Source organism: Podospora pseudocomata (genome assembly GCF_035222375.1).
Source record: "Podospora pseudocomata strain CBS 415.72m chromosome 2 map unlocalized CBS415.72m_2.2, whole genome shotgun sequence".
Lineage (NCBI taxonomy): Eukaryota > Fungi > Ascomycota > Sordariomycetes > Sordariales > Podosporaceae > Podospora > Podospora pseudocomata.
In genome coordinates, this window is record NW_026946366.1 from 2,928,320 (window position 1) to 2,951,388 (window position 23,069).

Genomic DNA, 23,069 nt, shown 5'->3' on the forward strand with positions numbered 1-23,069 from the left:
CTCAGCGCTGTCGCTGTTGTGCTGTGTGTTCACAGTCGTCTTTCGCTGTTCAAAATGGCATTCCACCAGCCTACGCGACAAGTTCAACAACCGCGGATTGCCCGTGCCGAGTCTGAAGATGGGGGTTCTGCCATCCTCTCACCCCAGGCTCGCTTGGACACCAATGAACCCCATACATGGGTTTTGTTTACACCAGGTACTGATGCCGGAACCACAACCTCCTACCTGAGCTCTGTCCAGGATGATCAAATCACACCCGGGAGATCCAGAATCAGCGATTTGGGAAGTCTTGACACCGCAGCGCGCTCCGACTTCAACTCGCAACCGAGCAACTCCGTAGTGCCATCTGTGGCTCTTGTAAACAGCATCGCAGAAGATGACGCCGAGCTTGACAGCCTCGACAGCCACCTCCCAGACTTCAGGACAGCGCATAGTCCATATCATCAGCCAGACATCATCCATTCGACGCACATCTTCCCTGGTCACGATGGCCTGGGTTCGTTCCGATTCGAAGTGCCCGGTAATAGCGTACAGGCTCAGGAGCGCATGTATGCTTTTGAACAGTTCAACCCAAATCGCGTCATGCACAGGAGGGAGAGCTTTGACTTGGCTCGCCTTCAGCTGGAGAGTCAAGAGCCAAAAGAGGCGGAGCGAAATCAGAGAATAGAGGCGTGGCGGTTAGAACAGAGTCAGCTTTTGTTGGAGGATATCAAAAAGGAAACAAAGAGGCGGAGGAGACAGTCAGAGCTGTCGGCACAGAGGGCTCGGTTGGAGAAGGGCGTCTTGGAAGATGTGATCGCAAGGAGCGTTGCCGACGAGGAAGCCGAAGATATCAATCTTGCCGGTACAGAATGGCACGACCAGGATGAAGCATCAACGGACACCTCGAAGGGAGGATTGTGGAGTCGACTCACGCGCAAGGTAATCTGCGACATGATGGGCATTGATGACAAGCTACTCGCTATTCTATTTGGGGAGGTGCTTCCGGATGAGGACGATATGAAAACTCCCAGAGGGTCTCTCGAGGACTCAGCTCACCCCGCGTTTGCGAACAAGGAATCAGAGTCACGCGACGACTCGACATGGCAACTACACATGCTGGAACGGATTGCAAATGAGCTTGGCGGAATTGTCCATCAGATGTCGACACATCCTGGGGCCTTTTCCACTTACAGTCGTGTTCAACAGACGCCCCTTCCATACGCCGGGTTGCCCATGATACCAGAAGCGCCAGACAGCATTCAAAGGATGAACAGCAGCGCCGCTTCCATGCCGCAATTCAAGCCCACCATTGGACAATCGGCAGATGCTGGCGTTGCGCAGCCATTGAATGCCATCCCGTCCACGTCCTCAGACGCTACCCCTGATGTGGCCACCAGCAACGGCCAGACTTTTACGCAACAGGAGTGGGAGCAAGATCTTGATATCCGCCTCGTTTTCCGCTACCTACGGTCACGATTTACTTCGTCTCGCCCATCATCTCCTCCGTTCACATCGGGAACATCGCATCTAGCCACCTCGAGCACCCAAGAGTTAGCGGCCAAGGCAGCCCGGATTCGACAGCACCATCCACTGGTATCCCACGCACATGCGAATTCACACGGCCACCACCGGCCCCGTCCGGCGGAGCGACGCAGTTTCAGATCAACAACGCCGGCTAATCCTGTCACAATGAGACATGGTCCCGGTAGCTGTGCAAGCCAGAGCACAAGGCGATCTGCGAGGAGGAGTAGCATGTCTTCGAGGCAATCATCTCGACATTTTTGGGACATTGGGGGCTCCATTGGGACTGGTAGTATCATTGCTAGCGCCGGGCCTATTATGGGAAGTTGGGGCGAGGTCTAAATGTATGGTCAACGTCTGGTTGGGGACGCATTTTCGGCGCACATCTCTGTTTCCTTTTTCTTCTCGGTATTTAGACCCTAGAAGGTCATATTTGGACATCATGTTGCAAGAAGCGGTCAATATATTCCTATCATAATGGAGCACACAACGGAAGCAGGGCGTATTGGTTACCGGGGGAGCATTCGTCACCCACCACTCATGAGCCAGAATCAGTTAGACATTTCGATGGTTTGAAATCCCAACAATTTTTTTTCATTCATGGATACAACTCTTCAGCCTCAATCGTCGCCCTGCGTTTCCAATGGATATAAACATGAGCGGCAAGTTAGCATTCATATAACGGCGATGCGAGTGTACGCCTCGTTAATCAGATGTGAACGACCGGGTGACTGCCGAGCACAAGCTTTTGATCCACCGACGACATGGTACGCCCCATTCGCCGGAGAGATCAAGAGACCACTTGGGGTGGCTGGGCTGCAGGGCACCGAGAATCTGAGAGGGTGAGAAAAGAGGAGAAGCTCTCACAGAGGTACCAACCGCCCATTGCGACGCGGGTCAACCGAGACAGGGATGCTAAGTGGTTTCTAACCAATGGTTGAGCTCCAGCATCGCGACAGGTCGAAGCGAGCAAGGGGCCAGCAGCCAATTCGAGGACGGCCCGCTATGGATCTTCACCCCTCGACGCGTTTGTTCATAATGAGCATCCAATCGCCTCTTTTCTGCTTGTTTATCAACGCTGCAGCGAGGCACAACAAACGGGTCAAAAGTGGATCGAAACGGTATTCACGTTGAAAAGGGTTGCATAGTATGCATGGCCGAGTCATCTGGCAGTGCTGGCTATCGCAGGTCGACAGGGATGGAGCGAAATCGTGTGTTCCTGGGCTTCACCTCCTTCCTGGATGTGTTCGTGCTCCCCCACCCCGCCTTGCACCTTGCCCGATTCTCTGACCTGAACCTGAGTTTGCGACCTGCGACCTGCAACTTGCGTTTTGCGACTTGCGACATCTTGGTCCCAAGCTTCCCCAGTGCTGCCTACAACGCCTCGCTTTTTTTTCTTTGCTTCGCCTTTGCTACCTGCCTGTTCGTGCACTGCGCGCCTTTTGGTCGGATCACCTGTTCACAGTTAGAATTCGAGAATCACTATCCGTACCTATATTAAATACCAGTTGGTTGCCGTTTGCTAGCCCGTCTTCTTCCCCACCTCACCTTGTCGCCATGTCTGTGTAGGCTTGTCGCATTGTCGCAAAGCTGCGCAAGCACCCTGTGGCGTCTGAGGATGCCAATACGCCTGCTTGGGAAGCTGAGATGCGGCGCCTGAAGCTATCCATCTCCCTCAGACAAGCTGACCAGGAACAGTATCATGTACTAAAGCCCGCCGTGTCCTCGTCAAGTCGCGACCCAGCTTAATCCTGGCGTTGGGTCGCACCGGAAACTTGCCCGACTTCTCGTCCTCTCCTGCAATCTACACTCTGCAACCTGCAATCTCGCCCATTTCCTTTCCCTCAGGAAGCCATCCGACCCAACTTGTTCCACCACCCAAAAACTCACCGTGCGGAGGGTCAATCGCATTGGGAGATGATCTCCCGAGGCCCCAATGGCTGCGACTCCTTTCGATCCCTCTGTCCAGGGCAACTCTTTTGTATTTGACATCTACACCGATGGCCAAGCCTTGCGCGCGCCGGCGCCTGCTCCCGCGACTTTCCTCCCTGGCGGACCATGCAACTACACCGACCCATCTCTCCCGCGATGCGGTTGCCGCCGGTTCTGGAGCAATTCTGCTCTCGCAGCAACGGGTACCGTCGAGATTTGCATGTGCTCACATCATGCCTGCTTCCATGAGGATGCCCCTTCAGGTCAAACCCAGCAGACCCAGCTTGGCCCAACCCAGATCTTGCCTGTGGCTGGCGTCGTAGGCCAGGAGAACCAAAAGCCCAGGAGCCACCGGGAACCGCTGAGTCCCGTACAGGAGCTAGTGAACTGGCCGATGCCCACCAGCTTTGGGGCATCGTTGGATCTAAACCTGCTGGACTTTCAAAATACGGAACCTAGCCCAAGGATAGAGGCCACCACTCCACTGCCAATTGGACACCTTCAGCCGGCTCAGGACAGCCCAATGCCCGACACATTCAACCACTGGGGGGAGATAATCGAGACTCAGGCCGAGAACATTAGCCTCAGCGGGTTTCCAACACTTCCAGCTCAGTGTCTGCTGACCCAAGGACCTCCATCGACAACTTCATCCAGCCAAGCCAGATATCTACGACCATTTGCTGGGAGGGGATTGCAGACGCTCAATGTGCTTAGAGAGGATGCCGTTTGCCCAGGACCTAATGATGATGACCCTACTCAGGAACATGATCCATTGTCCAGGCGCGAGCGGGAGGAGACACCCAAGGCGTCTTCGCATTCACAGGGCAAAACTCCAAAACCTGATGACAACAGCGCATATCAGAAACTCACCGAAACAGTCGAGTCACATGAACAGCGAATAGACAGACTCGAAAACACCTCCTTTTCTGTTGCCGGCCACGAAGAATGCCACGACAAGCACGACAACGTCGACATGCGAGTTACGGAACTGGAGTCACGGGTGGATGAAGTGGAAAAAATGCTGAACGACAATGGGAGCGTGGTGGGAAGCAGGCGACACACTCGGAATGATGCTATTGCCGACGATGCTACCGCCAGTGTGGTCTCTGTAGCCACCAACACGACAATTTCCGCATCCAACCGGGTTGAGGTGTACAACCAGATCCAAAAGCTCCAGGCTCAAGTCAACCAGCTGCAAGCTGCCGCGCTGCCAACGTACGCCAAACCCTGGGAGCTTGAAGTCGTGTTTATGCCCTTTCCCCTGAAAGGCGTGTGGGTGCAGGCAAACGAGTTTCCTGCCCAACGCCGGTCTCTAGGCGGCGATGGGGAGTGGACGCAGATGCAAAACACGCTCAGCAGGGCAACACCAGATCCGCAGTCACCCAAATTTGCCGAGTGGCCCGGTCAATCGCCAGAGTCGAATTGGTTGCTTCCAAGGGCGTTCGCGGCAGGAAGAATCATTGATCAGAGATTAAAGAGCCGCGGCCTCATCAAGACAGTTCTGGTTCGAGGAGCTGATGCCCGCAGTGTTCAGCTTGCCATTCACGATGCCTTCTCCGAAGTCCTCCGGGTATCTGCTCTCGCTGGAGTTCGATCAGATTATTCGCCAAACTCTCCGCTAAACGAGTTCATGGGTCTGAGACAAGCATGGGTTCCTCTGCGAAAGCTTCACAAGGACTCAAAACTACGATTTCTCACACCAGCTGAGATGGCAACACCAGCGCTGTGGGATTTCACCTTTCTGGTTTCGAGTGTCATCATGAAAGCCAGCGGTGTCCACCGTCTGTACATCACGCAACCCGAGGCATATCTCCAGGATCATCCCTTAGGCTATCATGCGATGGATGCTGGTTGGACATGGCAAAGGCTTCGCGAATTGAGTAGATTCTATCCCGACTCTCAAAGTACCACCGGCGATGTTCCCGAGGCCGATGCTATGGAAGAATGCTGGGCGTGGAATGATCGGGTGGATGAGCCTCCAAGTCACAACGCATCCGTCCTGAGCCTTCGCCACTCACATCTACAGCGTTTGTCTAGACGCTCCTCCACCGAGCCCTCGCAGCAGTTTTATACCGGTGTGCAGTCGCCCATACTCACCAACGGTCCGAGCTTCATCCGTGCAGGGTCTCCTCTTACTCAAAGAGAACGAAAGGGCTCTTGGCCGCCACAGTTTACTCGGGCTGGCTCAGTCCCACCACCTTCCATACCTATACAGTCTGCGCAATCCGTGGCCCGACGACGTGTCTCGACCGTAGTGCCCTATGAGCGGCGCTCCTCCCCTCTGGTCACTCGTCCAACCCCACGGATCACTACTGTTCAGACCTCTGGCGTATCAGCTAAGAAGCGACGACTGGGCACCCGCTCGCCGAGTCTCGTCCCGCGCAACACGCCTCGTTGGAGCCGCACCAGCATGAGCCGATCGCCATCTCTCGCCCCGCCAGGCATGTTCGGCCACCATGACGAGCGCGACCGTACACCGTTTTACTATGCAACCCCTCACAGTGAAGCTGTGGGCGAATACGGCTATCAGCGTGGGGGAAGCCGGGGCCCTCCCCAGACAATGTTGCGCACCAACGGCTACGAACCTGACGACGATGAGGACGAAGAGATGACAGATGATTTCCAGGACGATGACACCCAAGGAAGCTCGTCGGACCCCTGCGATAGTGAAATGACTCATGACGACTCTCCTGCCAAACAGGTGAGAGTCAGCCAGGGATCGTTTGGTTTTGGAACCGACGGCGAGGGCAATGACATGGATGACGTCGACATTGATGTCTACGAAGACGACGAGGAAGACGAGCTTGATGGAGTCGACACCGATCACACTCCCGGCCGTCAAAACCATTACCATAGCAGCCACGCCGCTTGGGGCAACCAAGCCGCTGCCGCGCATGTCACCAGACCGGAAGACATCCCGCGGGCTGGAATTGAGGACCAGATGTCTGATGGTGAAAACGTGGACCCTTCCTCCTCTTTTTCTTCCTTCGCCTCGGATGTATCCGGATCATTCCACTCTTCCCAATCGAGACAGCAGCAACACGACGACCAACAAGAAGAGATAGAAATCCACCAAGACGAAGACGAAGAAGACCGGGAAGAACGAAGGAGCAACACCAGCGCGAGAAGCAGCCAGGCGCCGTCCGAGTACAGCAGCAGACCGGGCCCATGGAATATCGTTCCTTCTCCTGCTAGTCCTACCAGGACTATCACAGCTGACACCAAGGCTATGGCGGCCAGTCAGCAAGAAGCAGGTGTCAAGGCCCACTCCATCAAAAGGGAGAGATCTAGCCTCAATTCTCTGATGGATTTCAGGATTCACGAAGACAGGACGGCCCAGTCATGATGCGGGAGCTGAGGATTGGTTCTGGAAATCTCATCTTTACTATCATAGTACATACGTTTTCTTATGTTTTTTCCTTATCACTATTTGGATCAGTTTAAGGGAAGCGGGGTTTGAGGATAGCGATGATCTAGGTTCTTATTATCACTCTCGGATTTCTCACTCACACATGGCGTTTTGTTTCTTGGATCTCAAGCGAGCATCTTTGACTACTATCTCACAAGGGTTGCGGTGGGCGGTTTGTTTTGTCTATGGGGGTTCGGCAATTGGGAATATCATGTACAGGGAACGAGTGGAGCGACAAATTCATGTATTAGCGGTTCAAGAAGGTTTATCTAGCAAGTTTTTTATCTTGCATTTTCATAGCGGCATGGTTACCTACGTAGATATATCTCATCTCTGTCTCTATGTTTGTGGTCTGTATGTAGTGTATGTTCCCTCGGCTTGGTTGGTGTACGAGTGTGGTACATAGGCCAGTATTCACCTGTGTAATCCTCAGACTTAATAATTTCAAAACGGCAGAAAGAAGAATATAACGACACCAACACCAAACACAGACATCATTGTTGGTATCATATCGCAGTATCTCTAAAATCATGGCTCGTAAATGCAATAATAACCCACAACCACCCTTTTTTGTACCGCCCGCCCCTTAAACGCCAAAACTCCAGTCCCCTCTTCTTTAGCAGGCGACAAACTAGGAGAAATGAATACCCTCCTCGTGGAACGCCACCAATAGCTTTAAAAAGTCGTTCTGATCGCACTGCCTCGCTCTCTTCTCCCCCAGCCCCGTGCTCGCAAGCACCTTGTTGACCTTGGCCTTGACCACCATCGCAACCTTTGACTTGGGGTTCCTGCTCGGCGTTTTGGCAGCGGCGGCCTTGTCCTCGTCGCCCTTCATCTCCTTGAAAAACTCGGGCATATCCTCATCGTCTTCCACATCCATCCCGTTATCATCCTCCTCCTCCTCCTCCTCCTCCTCCTCATTATCATCCCCATCCGCTCCATCATCATCCATATCAACATCCATCCCCTCTCCCTCCCCCACCACCGCCCCCGTCCCCGCAGCAGCAACCCCTTCATCAACAGGAATATTATTCAACGAGCAATACACCTTGTAATTCCTCTCACACATGGCCAAAACCTCCTTGATCGCAAACGACGCATTCAACGTCTTGTTCTTCCTGTTGAACGCAATCCTCAACAACCCATCAAACTCATCAAAAGCAATCTTCGGCCTCGCCGACCCAATCAACGGCTCAATCCTAACAACGTCACTCTCCACCTTGGGAGGCGGCTTAAAGTTTTGTTTCCCCACCTTCATGATGTGCTTGCAGGTGGCCCAAAAGTTGACATTGACCGACAGACGGGAGTAGAGCGCGTCGCCGGGTTTGGCGACGAGGCGTTTGGCGAACTCGCGCTGGAACATGAGGACCGCCACGCGGGGGGGGTTGGGCATGGCGAGCATCTTGAAGATCAGAGGAGAGGAGATTTGGTAGGGTGTGTTGGAGATGAGGGCGTCGCAGGGGGGCATTTCGGGCATTTTGATCACGTCACCGAGGATGACTTCGAGCTTTTTGGCCAGGGGGGTGCCTTGGACGCGCTTGGTTACTTCGGCGCCCATGCGGGGGTCGATATCGACTGAGAAAGAGGGAACATTAGTACTTGAAAAGGGGGTAGGGGGTGGAAGAAAGGAAGGAAGGAAGGAAGGAAGGGGGGCGGCATACTGGCAATGACCTTCTTTGCCTTTTCCAGGGCGCGGACGGTGATGTTACCGGTACCAGGACCGATTTCGACGACGACATCGGTGGGCTTGAGGTAGGCCTTTTCGACAATGGCGTCGCTGATGCCGGGGTTCTTGAGAATATGCTGGCCATAGTCCTTGTCGAACTTGAAGATGTTGGTGCTGGCGGCGGGCTTCGACTTGCGATCGTAAGGGCCGCTGGGCCCTCCGCCCTTCTTCTGCTTGGCGGCCTTTGGCATGATGTCGTCTGAAATTTTGGCGGTGGGATGATCAGACTCGGGAGGTTTTGTTCGGAACCTTGCGACAGGTCTGTTGTCTCGGCCGGTGACTCGCGCTTAAAGTGAATACAGAACCCTCACCGCAGCCTTCTAGCGATCATCCGAGTGTCCCATATGTTCCACATAATTTTTTGGGCTGGCAGAAAAAAAGGGACCCCGCCAGAATCGATAAGATAAGCCCACTTGGGGGGTCACACCGCCCGAGCAGTGCCGAGCATGGGGTTGCCAAGCCACCCAAGTTCTTCTGCGAGGTTCAGCGCTCCAGGGGTTGAGCAAGCAAGAGTGGGCTGTTTCGGGCTACCGAACTGACGTAACGGGCCGCGCTATTCATTGCGGCGAAGCTCTTTTCAAAGGCACCTTTCTAGACAGGTAAAGGTTCGGGTGCTTCCATACGATCATTCCCCGGGACCGTGGTTGAACAGCACTATTTTTCTGAATTATATTGCCTACCTAACTTGTTAATCTCATAATACTACCTGTACCACAGGCTCACTGTGTCGAGTGAGCTCCACCTGCAGCTGCTTGCACCTTGCTTGGCGTGTGTAAGCAAGAAGGCTGAAGCTGCCCGAGCTGCCATCATTTGTCTCGGCTAATACATTTTCACAGCAATACCGAGAATCAACATATCACAACAGTCAAAATGTCAATACGCATAGCTCTGGAGAACCCGCCCGAGTTCTACACGAACTTGGATATCATGAAGGGCCATGTCGTGCTCACCCTTAGCCGGCATGAGACAGTGGGCGCCATCATCGTGAAGCTTGAGGGAGAGTCAAGGACGGCCCTGGGAATCCCAAACGACAACTCTAGCACCGGAGTACCGCACAGAGAAATGCCATCGGCCGGGGACATCATCTACGAAAACCACAAGATTCTCTACAAAGTAGCCCAGGCATTTCCCAACGAGAACGCTCCACCTCAGGCCGGTCCCATCGTACTCAACCCAGGTCAGCATCATTTTCCCTTCCAGTTCAAGTTTCCCTTCAACAACTCATGTGGCAACGCCGAAGCCATGGCCAAAATTGGAGGTGTTGTGAATGCCGGAGGATTCGCTCCAGGAGCTGGACTATTTGGACTAGGCGGAATCCGCGTGATGGACGGGACCAAGCAGTTGATGTACTCTCACGTTACGAAGACGTTACCTCCTAGTTTCACGGGATTCCCTGGCGAGGCAGAGATTCGATACTACGTCAAAGTCACGATACAAAGGCCGGGCTTATTCAAGGAGAATTGGAGATATCAAATAGGACTCAAATTCTTACCCATCGAACCACCCAGACCACCAAAAAGCAACCAAGAGGCATATGCCAGGCGTCCATTCGCCTTTGCGCCTCGCACGCCACCTTCCACGGCGCCACCGTCTACTAAGAAGCGGACCTCGTTCTTTGGAAGGAGTACCACTCCGCAACCACCACCCCCGGTTGGCGGACCCTCGAACCCATCCTCGTCGGCCGAGGCCAGCTTAGCAACACCGCCCTCGATCGAGATGTCTGCTCGCCTCCCACATCCAGCTATTCTGACATGCAATAAGTCAATACCACTACGACTTATCGCCAAGAAACTGGCACCCAGCAATGGAGAGGTGTACCTCGTAGCTATACAGATTGACCTCATCGGCAAGACCATCGTACGATGTCAGGACTTGGTCAACAACGAGTTAAACCGTTGGGTGATAGTCTCACGCCAGGGTCTTTCCATACCTGTATCCAAGCCAGACGACGCCGTAGGAACCGAGGTTGTCCTTCCCGATGCCATCTGGAACAACGTGCCTCTCCCCAACACCATCATGCCGAGTTTCCAGACGTGTAATCTGAGGTACTTTCTCTTGTGCTCCCTGCTTCCTTTCTTATTCCTATCACTGACACCCCCGCGATTTAGTCGTGAGTACCAACTGGAAGTCAAGCTCGGACTCGCCTGGGGAAAGCCAGACGCCACCAACCACGCCTCCAACAGCTCCTCTTTCTTTGGCGGTTCCAACCGGAACAAGGGCAAGAACCTCGCCAACATCCCACAGGAGATCCACCTCCCCCTCAACTTCAGCAACGTCCAAGTCTTCTCCGGTCTCACTCCCCCAGCAGAATTGGTAGAGGCCATGCGTCAAGGACGAACACGACCAGCCAGGAAACAAACCGGTCCTAATGGTCGTCCTCCACAGCAACAACCTCAACCACAGCCCAATATCCCACCTCAAGGTGTGGCTTCTTCATCACGCCCACCTGCACCAGTGCTGCCGCCTAGACCGGTGGCAGCCACACCACAGAACGATGCCTCGGAAGCGGCGCTTTACCCGCCTCAGTTAAGACCGGGACAAGACGCACCGCCGTATGACGATGCGCCCCCTACATATGAGGAGGCAATGGCGGAGGAGATGACTGGGCCGGTTTTTCCAATCACGGCAAGACCGGCCTACAGCGGAGTGACGGATGAGAATGCGGCGAGTAGTTTGCCTGAGAAAAATTAGCCTTTAACTTTTCCGAGGGATGAGAATGGAAAAGGGGGATCAAGTTATTTTGAAGCATTTGCTGTTGAGGGCATCGGCCTTATCACACACTCAAAGAGATCCCTAGCTCATCTCTCTTTTTTTTCCTTCTTTTTTGTTTCTAGCAAACTTAATATCCCCCCTTTTTTCCAGTCTAGTATTAATTAGAATATGGATAATACTATCTTCAGTGTCATCTCTTTGAGCTAGGTAGTTCTTCAAATCAACCTCGGTGTATATGTCCTACCTTTTTGCGTACATGTGTATGGTTTGAAACAAGCCTTGATATCGCATGGATACATTACTGGTTGAGTAATAAAAAGAAAAGTCAAACAAAAGTGTCCATCTCGCTTGGTGATGCCTCAAGACGATGTTGATAATGGCGATCATATGGACGCAACGCACCAGAATGGGAGCCATTTCAGCCTACTTGGTCTGTTTGACTCTCACATGTACACCCGGAAATCAGGAAGGACTTCAATAGCAATTTGTTCTATTCTTTTTTTTCAATTAATTGCTAGGGGTATCCGCTAGGTAGCTCGACTATCCAGACACACATTTACAATCATTTTTCATGTAGTATGCAGCGCAGATATTCATCCGCCATTTCGCTTGGTCGATCGACAGATGTCTTGCTGGGTCCATCCCAACTAACAAATATGCTATCGGTTATTCCTCCCCAACGAGTGGCAGCTGACGGGCAAAATCAACGATGCTATTCCCCCCTCCCCCTTTCCCTCGCTGACTCGTATGGTTTTTGCTCCACTCCATCCACGCCTCCTCCTCCGTACCAGCCAAGTACCCAAACCACAGGTGTAACACACTTGGTAAGAAGTTCAGCAAATAGCGGGCGCCATTGTGCCTCTCGTCCCCCACTTTTGTTGAATAAAAACGCTAGAAATCCGGGTATAGTTTGCTGACCTCCCCCAAAACGCCCGCAATGCTTGGAAAGTAAAATGACTATAAACAAGACAAGAATGGAAAGGTGATTGACTTTGGAAATATCAGTCAATCTCGATCACTTCCACTTCGCGTCGCACTTCTGGCCGACGTGCCGTTGTGGGTGTAGATGATGCTTTTCTCTTGCGGGTAGAGGAGCCGGAAGGGACGGCCGCAGGAGTGTCCGTCTCACTGAGGTCGTCGTCGTCACTCTCCACGACGGCGGTCCACGTCCCATCCGCTTTGACGTGGATCGACTTGGTCTGTAGTTTGTTCTGCTGAGCCAACTGTTCACGGACACCGCAAAGAAACCCGTCAATGCGTAGGCTGTTGGGTCTCGCATCTTGAAGACAGATGGGACAGCGCCATTTGTCAGGGTTACTTGGCTCGGATTGGATAGAACTGGGGCAGCCACAGCCCGGCGTAATGCTGTGAAAGCACTTGGTTGTCGGCTTAGAAGGGCGAGTCTCGAGCCAAGTCAGCAAGTCAAAACACTCCAGATGCGTGCACGAGGCACCCCTTGCGGGAACTGCGAACATCTTGGCCGTGAAAGGGTCAGCCATGTCGATTGGCAGATCTGGAGCCTCAATGATCAACCCATCGTCGTCGGAGACTGGGGTTAACCGCTTCTTGATGATCTGCAGTGTGTGTTCCTCTGGTAGCAGGCCGTTATCCCAAGCGCGACGGACAGCGGTCCTTTCGCCAACCGTCTCAATCACCTCGACGGCGATGACGTAGCTGTGCTCGCCACTTTTTTCTCCGGAGACAGGAACCACAATCGACAGTTTATTGGAGCCGCAAACGACGTGATCAGTCAACTCGGTCGCCAAGTCTTTGCCGTTGTGAGGTTGCCGGCGAGCTTCAAGAGTCTTGTCGTTAAACCTCATAAAAATGTTGCGCGGCCAGCTCATCTCCTTTGTGATCCACTCATGCTCTGCCGGTATTGTTCTCGAGGGGCCAAGCTTGCAGCAACGGAGTCTCCATCGCAGAGCGCCGTCAAAATGGGTACTGAATGGGACCAAAATCGCCGAAGTTGGCCTTGCTGTTCTAACCGCGAGGTCAAACTGTTCCGCTGTCACATCAAATGAAAACTCGTATACCGAGCCTTGCGGACGTACAAGGCTTGGCGGTATTGCAAACCTGTCCATGGCTTGGAAAAGACGCTCCGGTGTTCCATCCTTGGGGACACGTTTTGGACTTCGGCAGCCCGACTGGTGCAAAGAAGCCGCAAGAGATCTCCTATCTGTGGGTTCATAGGGCCATTCTGGGCGTGGAATAGTCACGTCCTTGGCAGGAATAAGCAAATCCGGCTGCCTAGGGGTCGACGCTGCGCGCTGAGGGGTGCTCTGCGATGTTATTTGCACTGCCGCTGCAGCGGGTTGCTGTCGATCCAACACGGGTCGCGGCACACCGAAACCGGTAGGTGTCGTGGTAGGCGCCAATGATGCTCGCCCCAATTGGGGCGAGGCGACTTGCGCAATTTGTGTATTGATCGGTGCAACATAGGGCCTTTCGAGGTGTCGCTGTTGTTGATCTGGTTGAAGTTCGTGAAGCTGTTGATGTTGCTGGGTTTGGTGCGCTATACCTCGTTGTAAAACCTGCTGCTGCTCAAACAGCTGCTGTTGAAACTGCTGCTGCGTCTGCTGCTGGATCTGCTGCTGCTGGATCTGTGGCCGTTGCTGAAATTGCTGTTGCTGGTATTGAATCTGCTGCGGCAGCGGCATGCGTTGTTGTTGGATGTGTTGAATCTGTTGCAATGGTGATTGTGGCAACTGAGCAGCTTGCAGTTCCCGCGTCTGCTGTTGTCGATATTGGCTTACCATCTGTTGTGCCAGCTGTGCCTGATGCAGCTGTGTCGCCTGGTACTGGGGAGAGGCAGAATACTGCATAACAGGCGAGGGGGCGGGACTATGAAACGATGTAGGCTGTGGAGGAGGGAATTGCTGGGAGGGAACCACGGGTGGTGATGGTACTCCGAGCCGGACTGGTGGGTGTTGATTCAGGCGTAGCTTCTCGGCGTCGGACCTCTTGACCAACTCCTGGTATCGGGCAATGAGGGCTTGGTTGATTCTGATGATGGTCTCAGGAGAATCCCCAACGGCCACGCATGCGCCACAAGCCAGATGCATTCGACGTTCTTGGTCCTCTTTGAATGCATTGTCCAAAGCCTGGGCGTGGACACCATCGGGGATACCGAGTCTTCGACGATTGGCAGTGAATAGGATTTCTCGCATGATGGGAGAATAGCACAGCAGTCGACCTTGGAGTTCATCCAGCACGTACGGATACCGGCGCATGCAGGTTTCCTGCGTCAGGGAAACATGTTCAGTTACCATGCTCCGTAGGAAATTGCCCACCCACGATTTCATTGTCGCCCTAGGAACTGGATGTTCCCGCAGCTGGTCAACTGAGACAGGAAACGAGACAAAGAACCTCAGGTTTGTCGGGGTCAGTTGATCGTTCCTCTTGAGAATCTCTGCCACGGTGGTAAACCCAAGATCTATCATGATTATATCGGCCACATCATCCTTCTTAAGGATACGATGGGCATCCTGACGATTGATCGACCAGATGGCGTAGAGCTGGTGAAGGGCCAGGAAGAAGTAGTCGTTCCTTTTGCATGCATCCACCAAAAGTTGAATACGCGGTCTATCCAGCCGAGCGTTCATCGCAGTCATTCCTCCATGAGCATTGACGTGTCGGTGAATCTGTGCCTCGAAGGCCTGGCATTTGAGCGGTACGGTGCTGGGGACGCGAGGTCGGTCAGTATGAGGTCTCCGGGCGCGTTTTGGGGGACGACTTACTCGGTCCGACGCCGTTCTTGCGGAGTAGGAGCCGCAGCCGCGTTCGTTGATTGACAGCCACCATCTTGGTCTATCGCCGCGCCCACGGCATTGCCCGACTCAGCGCTCACGGAGCACAGCTGATTGTTGCTTGTCTGGGGGGACGGGGCGTGAGCCGACGGGGCCTGGAAAAAAGACCGGATTTCTGGTGGCCATGATTCATCTGGTTGAGGAGTCCAACTATTTTGATTCGCTGCTGGGTTGAGCTCGAAACGGGCATGGGTCATGGGAACATTGGTTGCCGCCGACGCCGGTGTCATGTTTGATACCGGAGTCGGCGCATCAGACAGTGAGGCGGGAAGCGGATTCGGGCTGTCCAAGGCATTTGACAGGGCAGGGCTTGGCTCGTCACTAGGAGCCGGCGATGGGAGGATTGTCTGAGCGGGTCTGTAAGGATTAGCAGGCTAGCCATGGAGCGCTCCTAGCCATGTGTGAACGGGGTCTTTGCACGAATGGGGAAAGGTGTCAGAAGGAAAGAATTGGATAAGCTATGGCCTTACTGGACTTCGGTTGTCTGTATTTGCGGTGATCCTGATTGCGGTGGTGGCTGTGGTTGAAAATGGGGTTCTGGTCGGGGTTGGGGAGCAGTCGGCAGCGAGACTGGAGGATACTTCCTCGGCCGGCCCCGTTTTGCTTGGGGCGCTGGTTTTATTGATGCTGCGGACGGAGGCGGGTTCGGGTTTGCTGGAAGAGCCCTCGATGCTGCCGATGGCGGATTCAACCACGAGGGTTGTGCTCGAGCACCGAGAAAAGCGTTTGCGGTCGCGTTTGAAGATGCAATCTGCGCACGGTCGGCGCCCGAAGCCAGCTGGTTTCGACTGGAAGTTGTATTGGGCGCCATCGGTCGAGTCAAGCCGCGATCTCTCTCACGCCCCGAGGTTGGCCGAGAGGAGAGGAGAGGGCTTGGAAGACTGGAGAGAGCGCCAGTGGTCGGATCAGCAAGATGAACCGATTTTCCCTTCTTTTGATCATGCAGCGGTGAACCAAACAGCAAAAGCAAACAAAGGCAGGTAGGCCAGTGTGGTTTGCAGCTCTAGCATCATATGCCAGCGGGACAGCTGGAGAACGCGTGGGCGGAAAAGAGAAGGCAACACGAACCATCGAAACGAAAAGAAATGGAATCGCTAGGTTGCTAGGCAGGCGATGATTAGAAAAATACTCGAATATATATTTGAGAGATCATTTGTACTGGGAGCGGCGGCTTCCTCGTCAGGCGGAAATAAAGCCAGGAAGGTGCGTGAAGTTGACTGAGGCAAGATGGAAGGAAAACCCCTTGCCAGGAGCTTTCTTTTGAGAAGCCCAAAGTGGCAAGCGCATTCGAGCGGACCCAAAAGAAAAATGACGGGCTGGACTTTCCTGCCAAAGCAAAGACAAAGCGCCACTACCTCAAGACCATCATGGACAGTGGCTACCGACTGCAGGTGCCTGCCTAAGGTATGCATGGAATTAGGTGGACATCATTCTCAAGAAAATATCGCAATACAACAAACAACACGAAGGCACTTCCTTACATGCGGGTTGCTGGGCCGCGCAAAGTGCGGGCGGCACGGGCAGGTGGCGGCTGGGAATTTTCGACGTGGTAGTCGCAGCCCGGAGGCTACCTTATTTTTATTTATTTATCCCAACTTCTCATGGAGCAACAGCCCAGTCGACAGGTTGCCCCTCCTACTCAAGCTGTTGGCGAACGAAACGATGAATTTTACTGTTCTCGCCCACTCGTACTTTGTGGGACAATGCCCTGCTGTGCGAGTAGAGTACTCGAGGAGACATAGGTACATGGTACTCGATGCACAATGTCCTGCATCCCATAGTATGAAATACCTGGGTTCCCCAGAATCAACCCCCACTAGATCTTGACTACACTAGGAGCTTATCTTATCAGAGCTAGACTCTGGGCAAGGAGTGGGTCCCAAGACCCCTGTCTCAATTGCCTGGGCCAAAAAAAAAAGTTTCGAGCAGGCTGTCGCGCGCGGGCAGCAACCACACAAACGAAGCTCACGACTGGCACCACCCCCTCGGCTTTTAGGTTTTCTTCACCAACGCATTCGAAATGGCAGCAGAAGTTCAACCGTTACCGCTGGTTAAGCTGCCTTCGGGCCCCAGCCCCGTCACACCCGAACAGCGATATTGGAGATCCTTCAAGAACCAGAAATTACATACCTCGACGGCAACATGGCCCATCTCGCACATCAGTTTCCCCGCCCAGACAGGCGCCGTCCTGTCCAATTCCATGGTTGTTGCCACAAAGATCAATGACCTCTTTGCAGTAACCTCAGGTCCCCGTGTGGACATCTTCTCGATACGAAAGCGCGAGCTCCTCAAGACGATTGGTCGCTTCGACAGCGAGGCCCATTCCGGCGAGATTAGGGCTGACGGCAGAGCGCTGGTCGCCGGTGAGGATTCGGGAAAGATGCAGGTTTTTGATGTCGGCGGCGGTACAAGGGCTGTTATTCTCAAGACATGGCACATCCACAAGCAGCCGGTGTGGGTTACAAAGTGGTCACCCACCGAGCTCACCACCCTCATGAGTTGCAGTGACGACAAGACGGTCCGGCTGTGGGATCTGCCATCAAACAACCCCAGCCATACCTTTACCGGTCACTCAGATTACGTCCGCAGTGGCGCTTTCATCCCCGGCGGCAACAGCAACATGCTGGTCACCGGTTCCTACGATGAGACGGTCCGGGTGTGGGATGCCAGGACACCGGGCGGTTCAGTCTTCACCTTTAAGCACAAGGACCCAATCGAAGAAGTCCTGCCCCTTCCCGGGGGCACCACCCTCCTCGCTGCCTCCGGAAACGCCATCTCGGTCCTTGACCTGGTCGCCGCGAAACCACTGCGTCTTATCACGAACCACCAAAAGACTGTCACAAGTCTCTCGTTGGCGTCCAATGGCAAGCGTGTTGTCAGCGGCAGTCTGGATGGCCATGTCAAGGTCTTTGAGACTTCCAACTGGAACGTCGTGTTTGGGTGCAAATACTCCAGCCCTATCCTCTCCCTCTCGGTCATCGCCGCCGGCGCAGCCCAAGAAGATCGCCACCTCGCCGTAGGCATGCAATCCGGCGTGTTGGCCATCCGCACCAAGCTGTCAGGAGCAGCCGCCGAGAAGGCCCGCGAGCGCGCCGCTATCGAAGCTGCCATTGGCACCTCAGCTCTTGACAAGATCGACGCCAGAAATGCCAAGCGCAAACGCGCAGCCGTCAGCAACAAGAACATGGACATGCTGGGCGAAAACGTCGACGTCGTCATCCCAACATCAGACACTGGCTCCAGGAAGAAGAAGCTCAAGCCCTGGCAGCGCAACTACAAGGATGGGTTTTACGCCGCGTGTCTAGACGAAGTAATCGACATGTCCGGGCCAGAGTATCAACCTCTTACCGCCCTCACCGTTCTCATTGCTCTTCGTCACCGGTCCGCGCTCCGCGAGGCGCTCGAGGGTCGCGACGAAGTGTCCATCATCCCTCTTCTAAAATGGGTGAGCAAATACATTGTTGACCCGCGCTACCTCAGCATTTGCGTCGATGTGTCCTTCCACTTGTACGATCTCTACAGTGAGCACGTTGCCGGAAGCTCAGAACTGGCAGTGTTGTTCCACGCTCTCCTCGGCAAGGTGTCAAGGGCGGCGAGCAAGGCGCAAACCGCCATGGAAGTGGCGGGCATGTTGGAGACCTTGACGTTGGGGAATAACTAGGGGGCAGCGTCAGTTTGTTGATGAAGGGGCAAGCCTACTTTTGTGTATTTCTTAATTATTCTCTGTCTGGTCTCTTTGTATTGCATTGCGTCGGAGTTTTTATATTGTTCTATTTGATCCAAGAGGGGATAGGAAAGGGTTTATTAAAAAGCCACTGCTGCTCTCGTACTGTTGTTACTGTTGTGGTTGTTTTGTTGTCTTTTGACATAGAGAGATACCTACACTCGGATATTGCTGTGAGAAGGGGCATGACGGGGAAATAAAACATATGTTTCGGATGGGTCTACCTGGTTTGGCGTTTCGTGGCGGTTAACGTCTTTCTGTGTTGGTGTGTAATCTCTTGTCATGATACGGTCTTTTGAAATGGCTCAAGTATTAGGATGTGTTTCCTTCACATGTTAGGGTTGGTTGTCTCAACAAAACATCACTTTCGGCGATGAATCATGTCCTCCTCGCCGTCAAGCCGGGTACGCCACCCGATCTTGGTGTGAGTCAGTCGGATGCACTAGGGCTCTGAAATCGTCTCCCAAAACAGCTGGTGGTCACATCAATTGGATTATCCATCATGGTGGTGATGTCAGAGGCTTTGAGCTAATGGCTCAACCTTCCACCAAGACTCTTTTCTCTTCCCCACAAAAGCCAACTTCAATCTTAATAAATGTGCTGGGGGAATTCATCACTCATCAAGATGAAAGAGGAAATGTTCAATCAAGTCTCATTTACACCCCAAATCATCCATAACATCCCACAATGTTGGCCCATCCATATCCCTACCCTACTCTACATTTCCCAAAAGCTAAAATCCACCGCTGTATATAACAGAACACCTCGTCATATCCATAAGTCGTATACGCAAATTCACCTTCCGTCCCAAAAAAAAGTCCAAACCAAGGGAAATGAAAGCTCAAAAATGATGAGATATCAAATAATTCCAATGTTGGAAATGCGCCTCTTTTTACCACTGCCCCTGATGCGCATACCCCTGATGGCGCCTCGACGATCTCCCCGTTCCAATATCAATCGACCTCAACTCCTCCTCCAGGCTCAACTCCCTTCCACCACCCACCCCACCACCATTGGCATACCCGTCATTTTGATGCCGATACCCACCGTCATGATAATCATAATCATCCATCCCTCCTCGTCTGGCAGCACTACTGCTGTGCAACTGCAGCGCGCCGCTCATATTACTATTATTATACCCCTGGGAAGGCGGCAACGCCAAAGGGATCTTAGCCGGAGGAGGAGGCCCATTCCGTCCAATAGTCCCCTGCATGGAAGGGTGGCAATTCTCCCCGGCGCCATAGTCAAAAGTTGAGGCTCGTGGGAGATTTCTTTGGGAATTAAAGTTGTCCTGGTGAGGAGGCAGGGGAGCAAGAGGCTGAGAGTCTAAGCCAACGTTGCTGTTCCTCCTTCCGGGACCAAGACCATTGGCGCCAGACATGACTGGTTCTGATGGTGAGAACCCAGACGAGATGGACATGCGATGGGGAGGTTTCTTTTGGAGGCGATTTCGGCCGTTGGAGACAGGCGGGGACGGAGTGAGGGAATCGAAAGAGTCAGGTGCGACGTAGCTTTGTGGACGGGGGGCGGCAGCGATGCGTAGAGGACGACGGCCGGTCGAAGATACGGGCTGCGGTTGTGGACCACCCGGTGTAGGACGAGGAGCGGGAGATGTCTGTGTCGGCTTCTTCGCTTCCGGTTCAGGTGCCCAAGTTTCCATGGGCAAATGGTCAGAGGGGTCAACTTCGCGACCATCGTGTGTGATGATCTTGCCAGTGGCTGCGTCGTAGTCCGGCAGAGCAGCGGTCGGGTCGTGCATGGCAGCAGCGGCGGCGGTGGGGTTGAGAACCTCGTAGCTGTCGGGGCCGAAAGGAACGCTGGACATAGCGCGGCTATCAGAGGATGGTGGTCTGGGGCTTACTGATTTGCGGCGGATGGTGTGTTGCTGCTGGGGTGGGTTGTGATGTTGCTGGGGCGGGTTGGGACTAGGGTCACGAACGGGTGGGTTGGGCGAGTATGCCCGCGACTTGATCACTACGTTAACACTCGATGTCGATGGCCCTGCTGTGTAAGTCATGGGACTCCTGCCATGAGCAGGAGGCTGAGCGTTGTAGCTCGCCGGTGATCCATCTTGATCGTATCTCCGAGCGACATCCATGGTTCTGCCCCTTGGGGGTGTCTCTATTTGCGCTTGTTGGTTGTACCGTCGACGACCACTGTCTTCGTTGACACGCACCGCGATCTCCTGTGAGATGTTTGGATCAATCCCAGGAATCAACGCAGCAGGCACTGGTGCAGCCGAGTAGCTGTTTGACCCATTATCGGGCTCATCTCGCCATGGCAGTGCTCTCTGGTTCTGATGGGACTCGTACGTGGGAAGGCTAGGCTCGGAATGCCGGCCATAGTTGGAAGAAGACGAGTAATCCGACGGTTCCCGCCGTGACAAGTCGGTGGAGGACATCACGTAGCCATTGGAGCTCTGATATCCCGATTGTTCCTGCATTCCAGGCGAGGTCGAACAGCGCTGGTCTTGCACGCCAGGAGAAGTCGAGTACCGCTGGTCTTGCATCCCAGGCGAGGTCGAGTACCGGTCTTGGATCCCAGGAGAAGTCGAGTACCGCTGATCTTGCATGCCTGGAGAGGTGGAGTATTGATGGTCCACTGCATTGCTCGGTCTTCTCCCTGAAATGTTCAGTGGAGCAGGGCTAGTCTGTTCAAAGTCCAGATCATACTGTTGTTGAGATTGGCCAGGAGGCGCCCTGCCCATGCTTCTTCTGTTCGAATTAGAAGACTCGGGAGACTCGGGGACGTCTTCGACGGTGGCTTGCATGCCTCTATGTGACTGGTCATACCCGTTCGTGTCATATGAATAATGTCTAGGTGGCGGGGGTTGCTCTATAGCCTGATACTGAGAGCCAGGCAGAGCAGCTGGTGACGAGTCGGCAGCCTTGTAAGTTGGGCGCCCCGGGTAACTTGAAGGGGAGGCAGAAGCACGATGGGCCTCGTTCCTCAGAACGTCTTGTCTCATTGTCGGCGGAGTCCCTTGAAACCCTGAATTGGGAGCAGAGTTGAGGCTAGGCCTAGACCGATGGGCGGGAGGTGGAGGAGGTCGATCGTCACTAAATTCCTGAGGTGGCTCCTGTTGTGGTGCTCCATATGGGTCACTGGGCCTAGAGTCATAGCGGTCGTACGACTGTGGGTGCTGTCCAGGGTATCTGTCCACTCTTTCCGGTGTCTGGTATTGTTGAAGGGGCGGTGGCTCTCGTCGAAGATCGGCACTACGCTCTCGACGAGGATAATGTTCCGGTGGTGGTTGCTGCTGGTAGCGCGACGACTGAGACCCATACTCAATATGCTGCAGGGGTGACTGAGACGGCACATATGATGAAATAGGATTTGGCTGAGAACGAGGCGGTGTCTCTACCGGCTCCGGCGCAGGGGCAGGTGGTGGTGGCTTTGACGACGGTGCGGGTGAGGGTGTTATCCCCCTAACCGGATCCGAAGGTAGGGGCCGCCGTTTCGGCATGGCCCTGGGTCCCGTGGCGGCCACTGGCGCTGTCTCGGGTTGCTGCTCATTTTCTGCTAAAGAAGCTTGTTGCGGGTTTCTTGACTTGGTTGGTGCCTTGTCGGGCTTGGGGTGGTTGTCGTAGTATGTGAGTTCAAGACGGAGCTCGCCAGCATATTTACCCCTGCATTGCAGCTGGTGCCATTGATCACTCTGCCCACCCCCATCGACAATGATATCGCGCAGGTCTATCCATGCCTCGCCTATAAGTTCGGTCTTCTTGTCGTCGTTGAACACGGACACTTTAAGCTGAAAGTAGTCTGGTGAGTCGTGAACTGTGAATCTGAGTTCTTGATCCCTGTGTGACATGACATGGTTAGTCGAGTTCACCATCCCATCTATCTAGCCTTGTGTTGCTGTGACCCGAAAGATTGGGGAAACATACCATCTGGGAGTTTGACCGCCACGAATGTCGGTGCTGGTCTTCTTTGCTTCTTTCCCCAGGCGCGCAGCGCAGTAAGGATCTTGTTTTCCAATCGTCTTGCGGTTCGGTAAGTTTTTCGCCCGGTCCACCACCAAAACAAGCGTACCGATTTCTGGTCCATCGGCACTCATGTCTGAGAAGATGCCCGCCGTATGGGCGAGCGGGAGGGTTTTTGTTCTGGTGGACATTATGCCCTTATTTTTCTGTTTTGTGGCTCTTGATTGATCAAAAGAAGGGATCGGGATTGTTTACTCGAGGGGGGCTTGGCCCAGCGGCTGTTGGTCCTTGTTTTGGGGGGGAGGGTGTTTCCAGGTTGTGCTGACGT

General features: G+C 53.8%; 8 protein-coding genes across 8 annotated transcripts; 5 read left to right on the forward strand and 3 right to left on the reverse strand.

Moving 5' to 3' along the window:
• Positions 1-54: 54 nt before the first annotated feature.
• QC762_213200 (uncharacterized protein) lies at positions 55-1,845 on the forward strand (the record flags this gene model as incomplete). The annotated part of the gene is made up of 1 exon (XM_062888216.1): positions 55-1,845. The coding sequence occupies one exon, from the start codon at positions 55-57 to the stop codon at positions 1,843-1,845; it is 1,791 nt and encodes a 596-aa protein (XP_062746430.1).
• Positions 1,846-2,656: 811 nt separating this feature from the next.
• QC762_0046060 (uncharacterized protein) lies at positions 2,657-3,214 on the forward strand (the record flags this gene model as incomplete). The annotated part of the gene is made up of 2 exons (XM_062883421.1): positions 2,657-2,925; positions 3,202-3,214. 2 exons carry the CDS (start codon positions 2,657-2,659, stop codon positions 3,212-3,214), a joined length of 282 nt encoding a protein of 93 aa, XP_062746431.1.
• Positions 3,215-3,439: 225 nt separating this feature from the next.
• QC762_213210 (uncharacterized protein) lies at positions 3,440-6,781 on the forward strand (the record flags this gene model as incomplete). Its single annotated transcript, XM_062888217.1, has 1 exon — positions 3,440-6,781. The coding sequence occupies one exon, from the start codon at positions 3,440-3,442 to the stop codon at positions 6,779-6,781; it is 3,342 nt and encodes a 1,113-aa protein (XP_062746432.1).
• Positions 6,782-7,475: 694 nt separating this feature from the next.
• DIM1_1 (Dimethyladenosine transferase) lies at positions 7,476-8,761 on the reverse strand (the record flags this gene model as incomplete). The annotated part of the gene is made up of 2 exons (XM_062888218.1): positions 7,476-8,419; positions 8,506-8,761. The coding sequence occupies 2 exons, from the start codon at positions 8,759-8,761 to the stop codon at positions 7,476-7,478; spliced, it is 1,200 nt and encodes a 399-aa protein (XP_062746433.1).
• Positions 8,762-9,038: 277 nt separating this feature from the next.
• On the forward strand, positions 9,039-11,395 carry QC762_213230 (uncharacterized protein). Its single transcript, XM_062888219.1, has 2 exons — positions 9,039-10,615; positions 10,679-11,395. Exons 1-2 carry the CDS (start codon positions 9,441-9,443, stop codon positions 11,259-11,261), a joined length of 1,758 nt encoding a protein of 585 aa, XP_062746434.1. The 5' UTR covers positions 9,039-9,440; the 3' UTR covers positions 11,262-11,395.
• A 360-nt stretch (positions 11,396-11,755) lies between these two features.
• QC762_213240 (uncharacterized protein) lies at positions 11,756-16,702 on the reverse strand. The gene is given in 6 exon segments (XM_062888220.1): positions 11,756-13,849; positions 13,862-14,963; positions 15,023-15,448; positions 15,562-15,972; positions 16,160-16,193; positions 16,573-16,702. The coding sequence occupies 4 exon segments, from the start codon at positions 15,900-15,902 to the stop codon at positions 12,284-12,286; spliced, it is 3,435 nt and encodes a 1,144-aa protein (XP_062746435.1). The 5' UTR covers positions 15,903-15,972; positions 16,160-16,193; positions 16,573-16,702; the 3' UTR covers positions 11,756-12,283.
• Positions 16,703-17,111: 409 nt separating this feature from the next.
• On the forward strand, positions 17,112-18,752 carry utp15 (U3 small nucleolar RNA-associated protein 15; the record flags this gene model as incomplete). The annotated part of the gene is made up of 1 exon (XM_062888221.1): positions 17,112-18,752. The coding sequence occupies one exon, from the start codon at positions 17,112-17,114 to the stop codon at positions 18,750-18,752; it is 1,641 nt and encodes a 546-aa protein (XP_062746436.1).
• A 955-nt stretch (positions 18,753-19,707) lies between these two features.
• QC762_213260 (uncharacterized protein) lies at positions 19,708-21,387 on the reverse strand (the record flags this gene model as incomplete). The annotated part of the gene is made up of 1 exon (XM_062888222.1): positions 19,708-21,387. One exon carries the CDS (start codon positions 21,385-21,387, stop codon positions 19,708-19,710), a length of 1,680 nt encoding a protein of 559 aa, XP_062746437.1.
• Between the last annotated feature and the right edge of the window lie 1,682 nt (positions 21,388-23,069).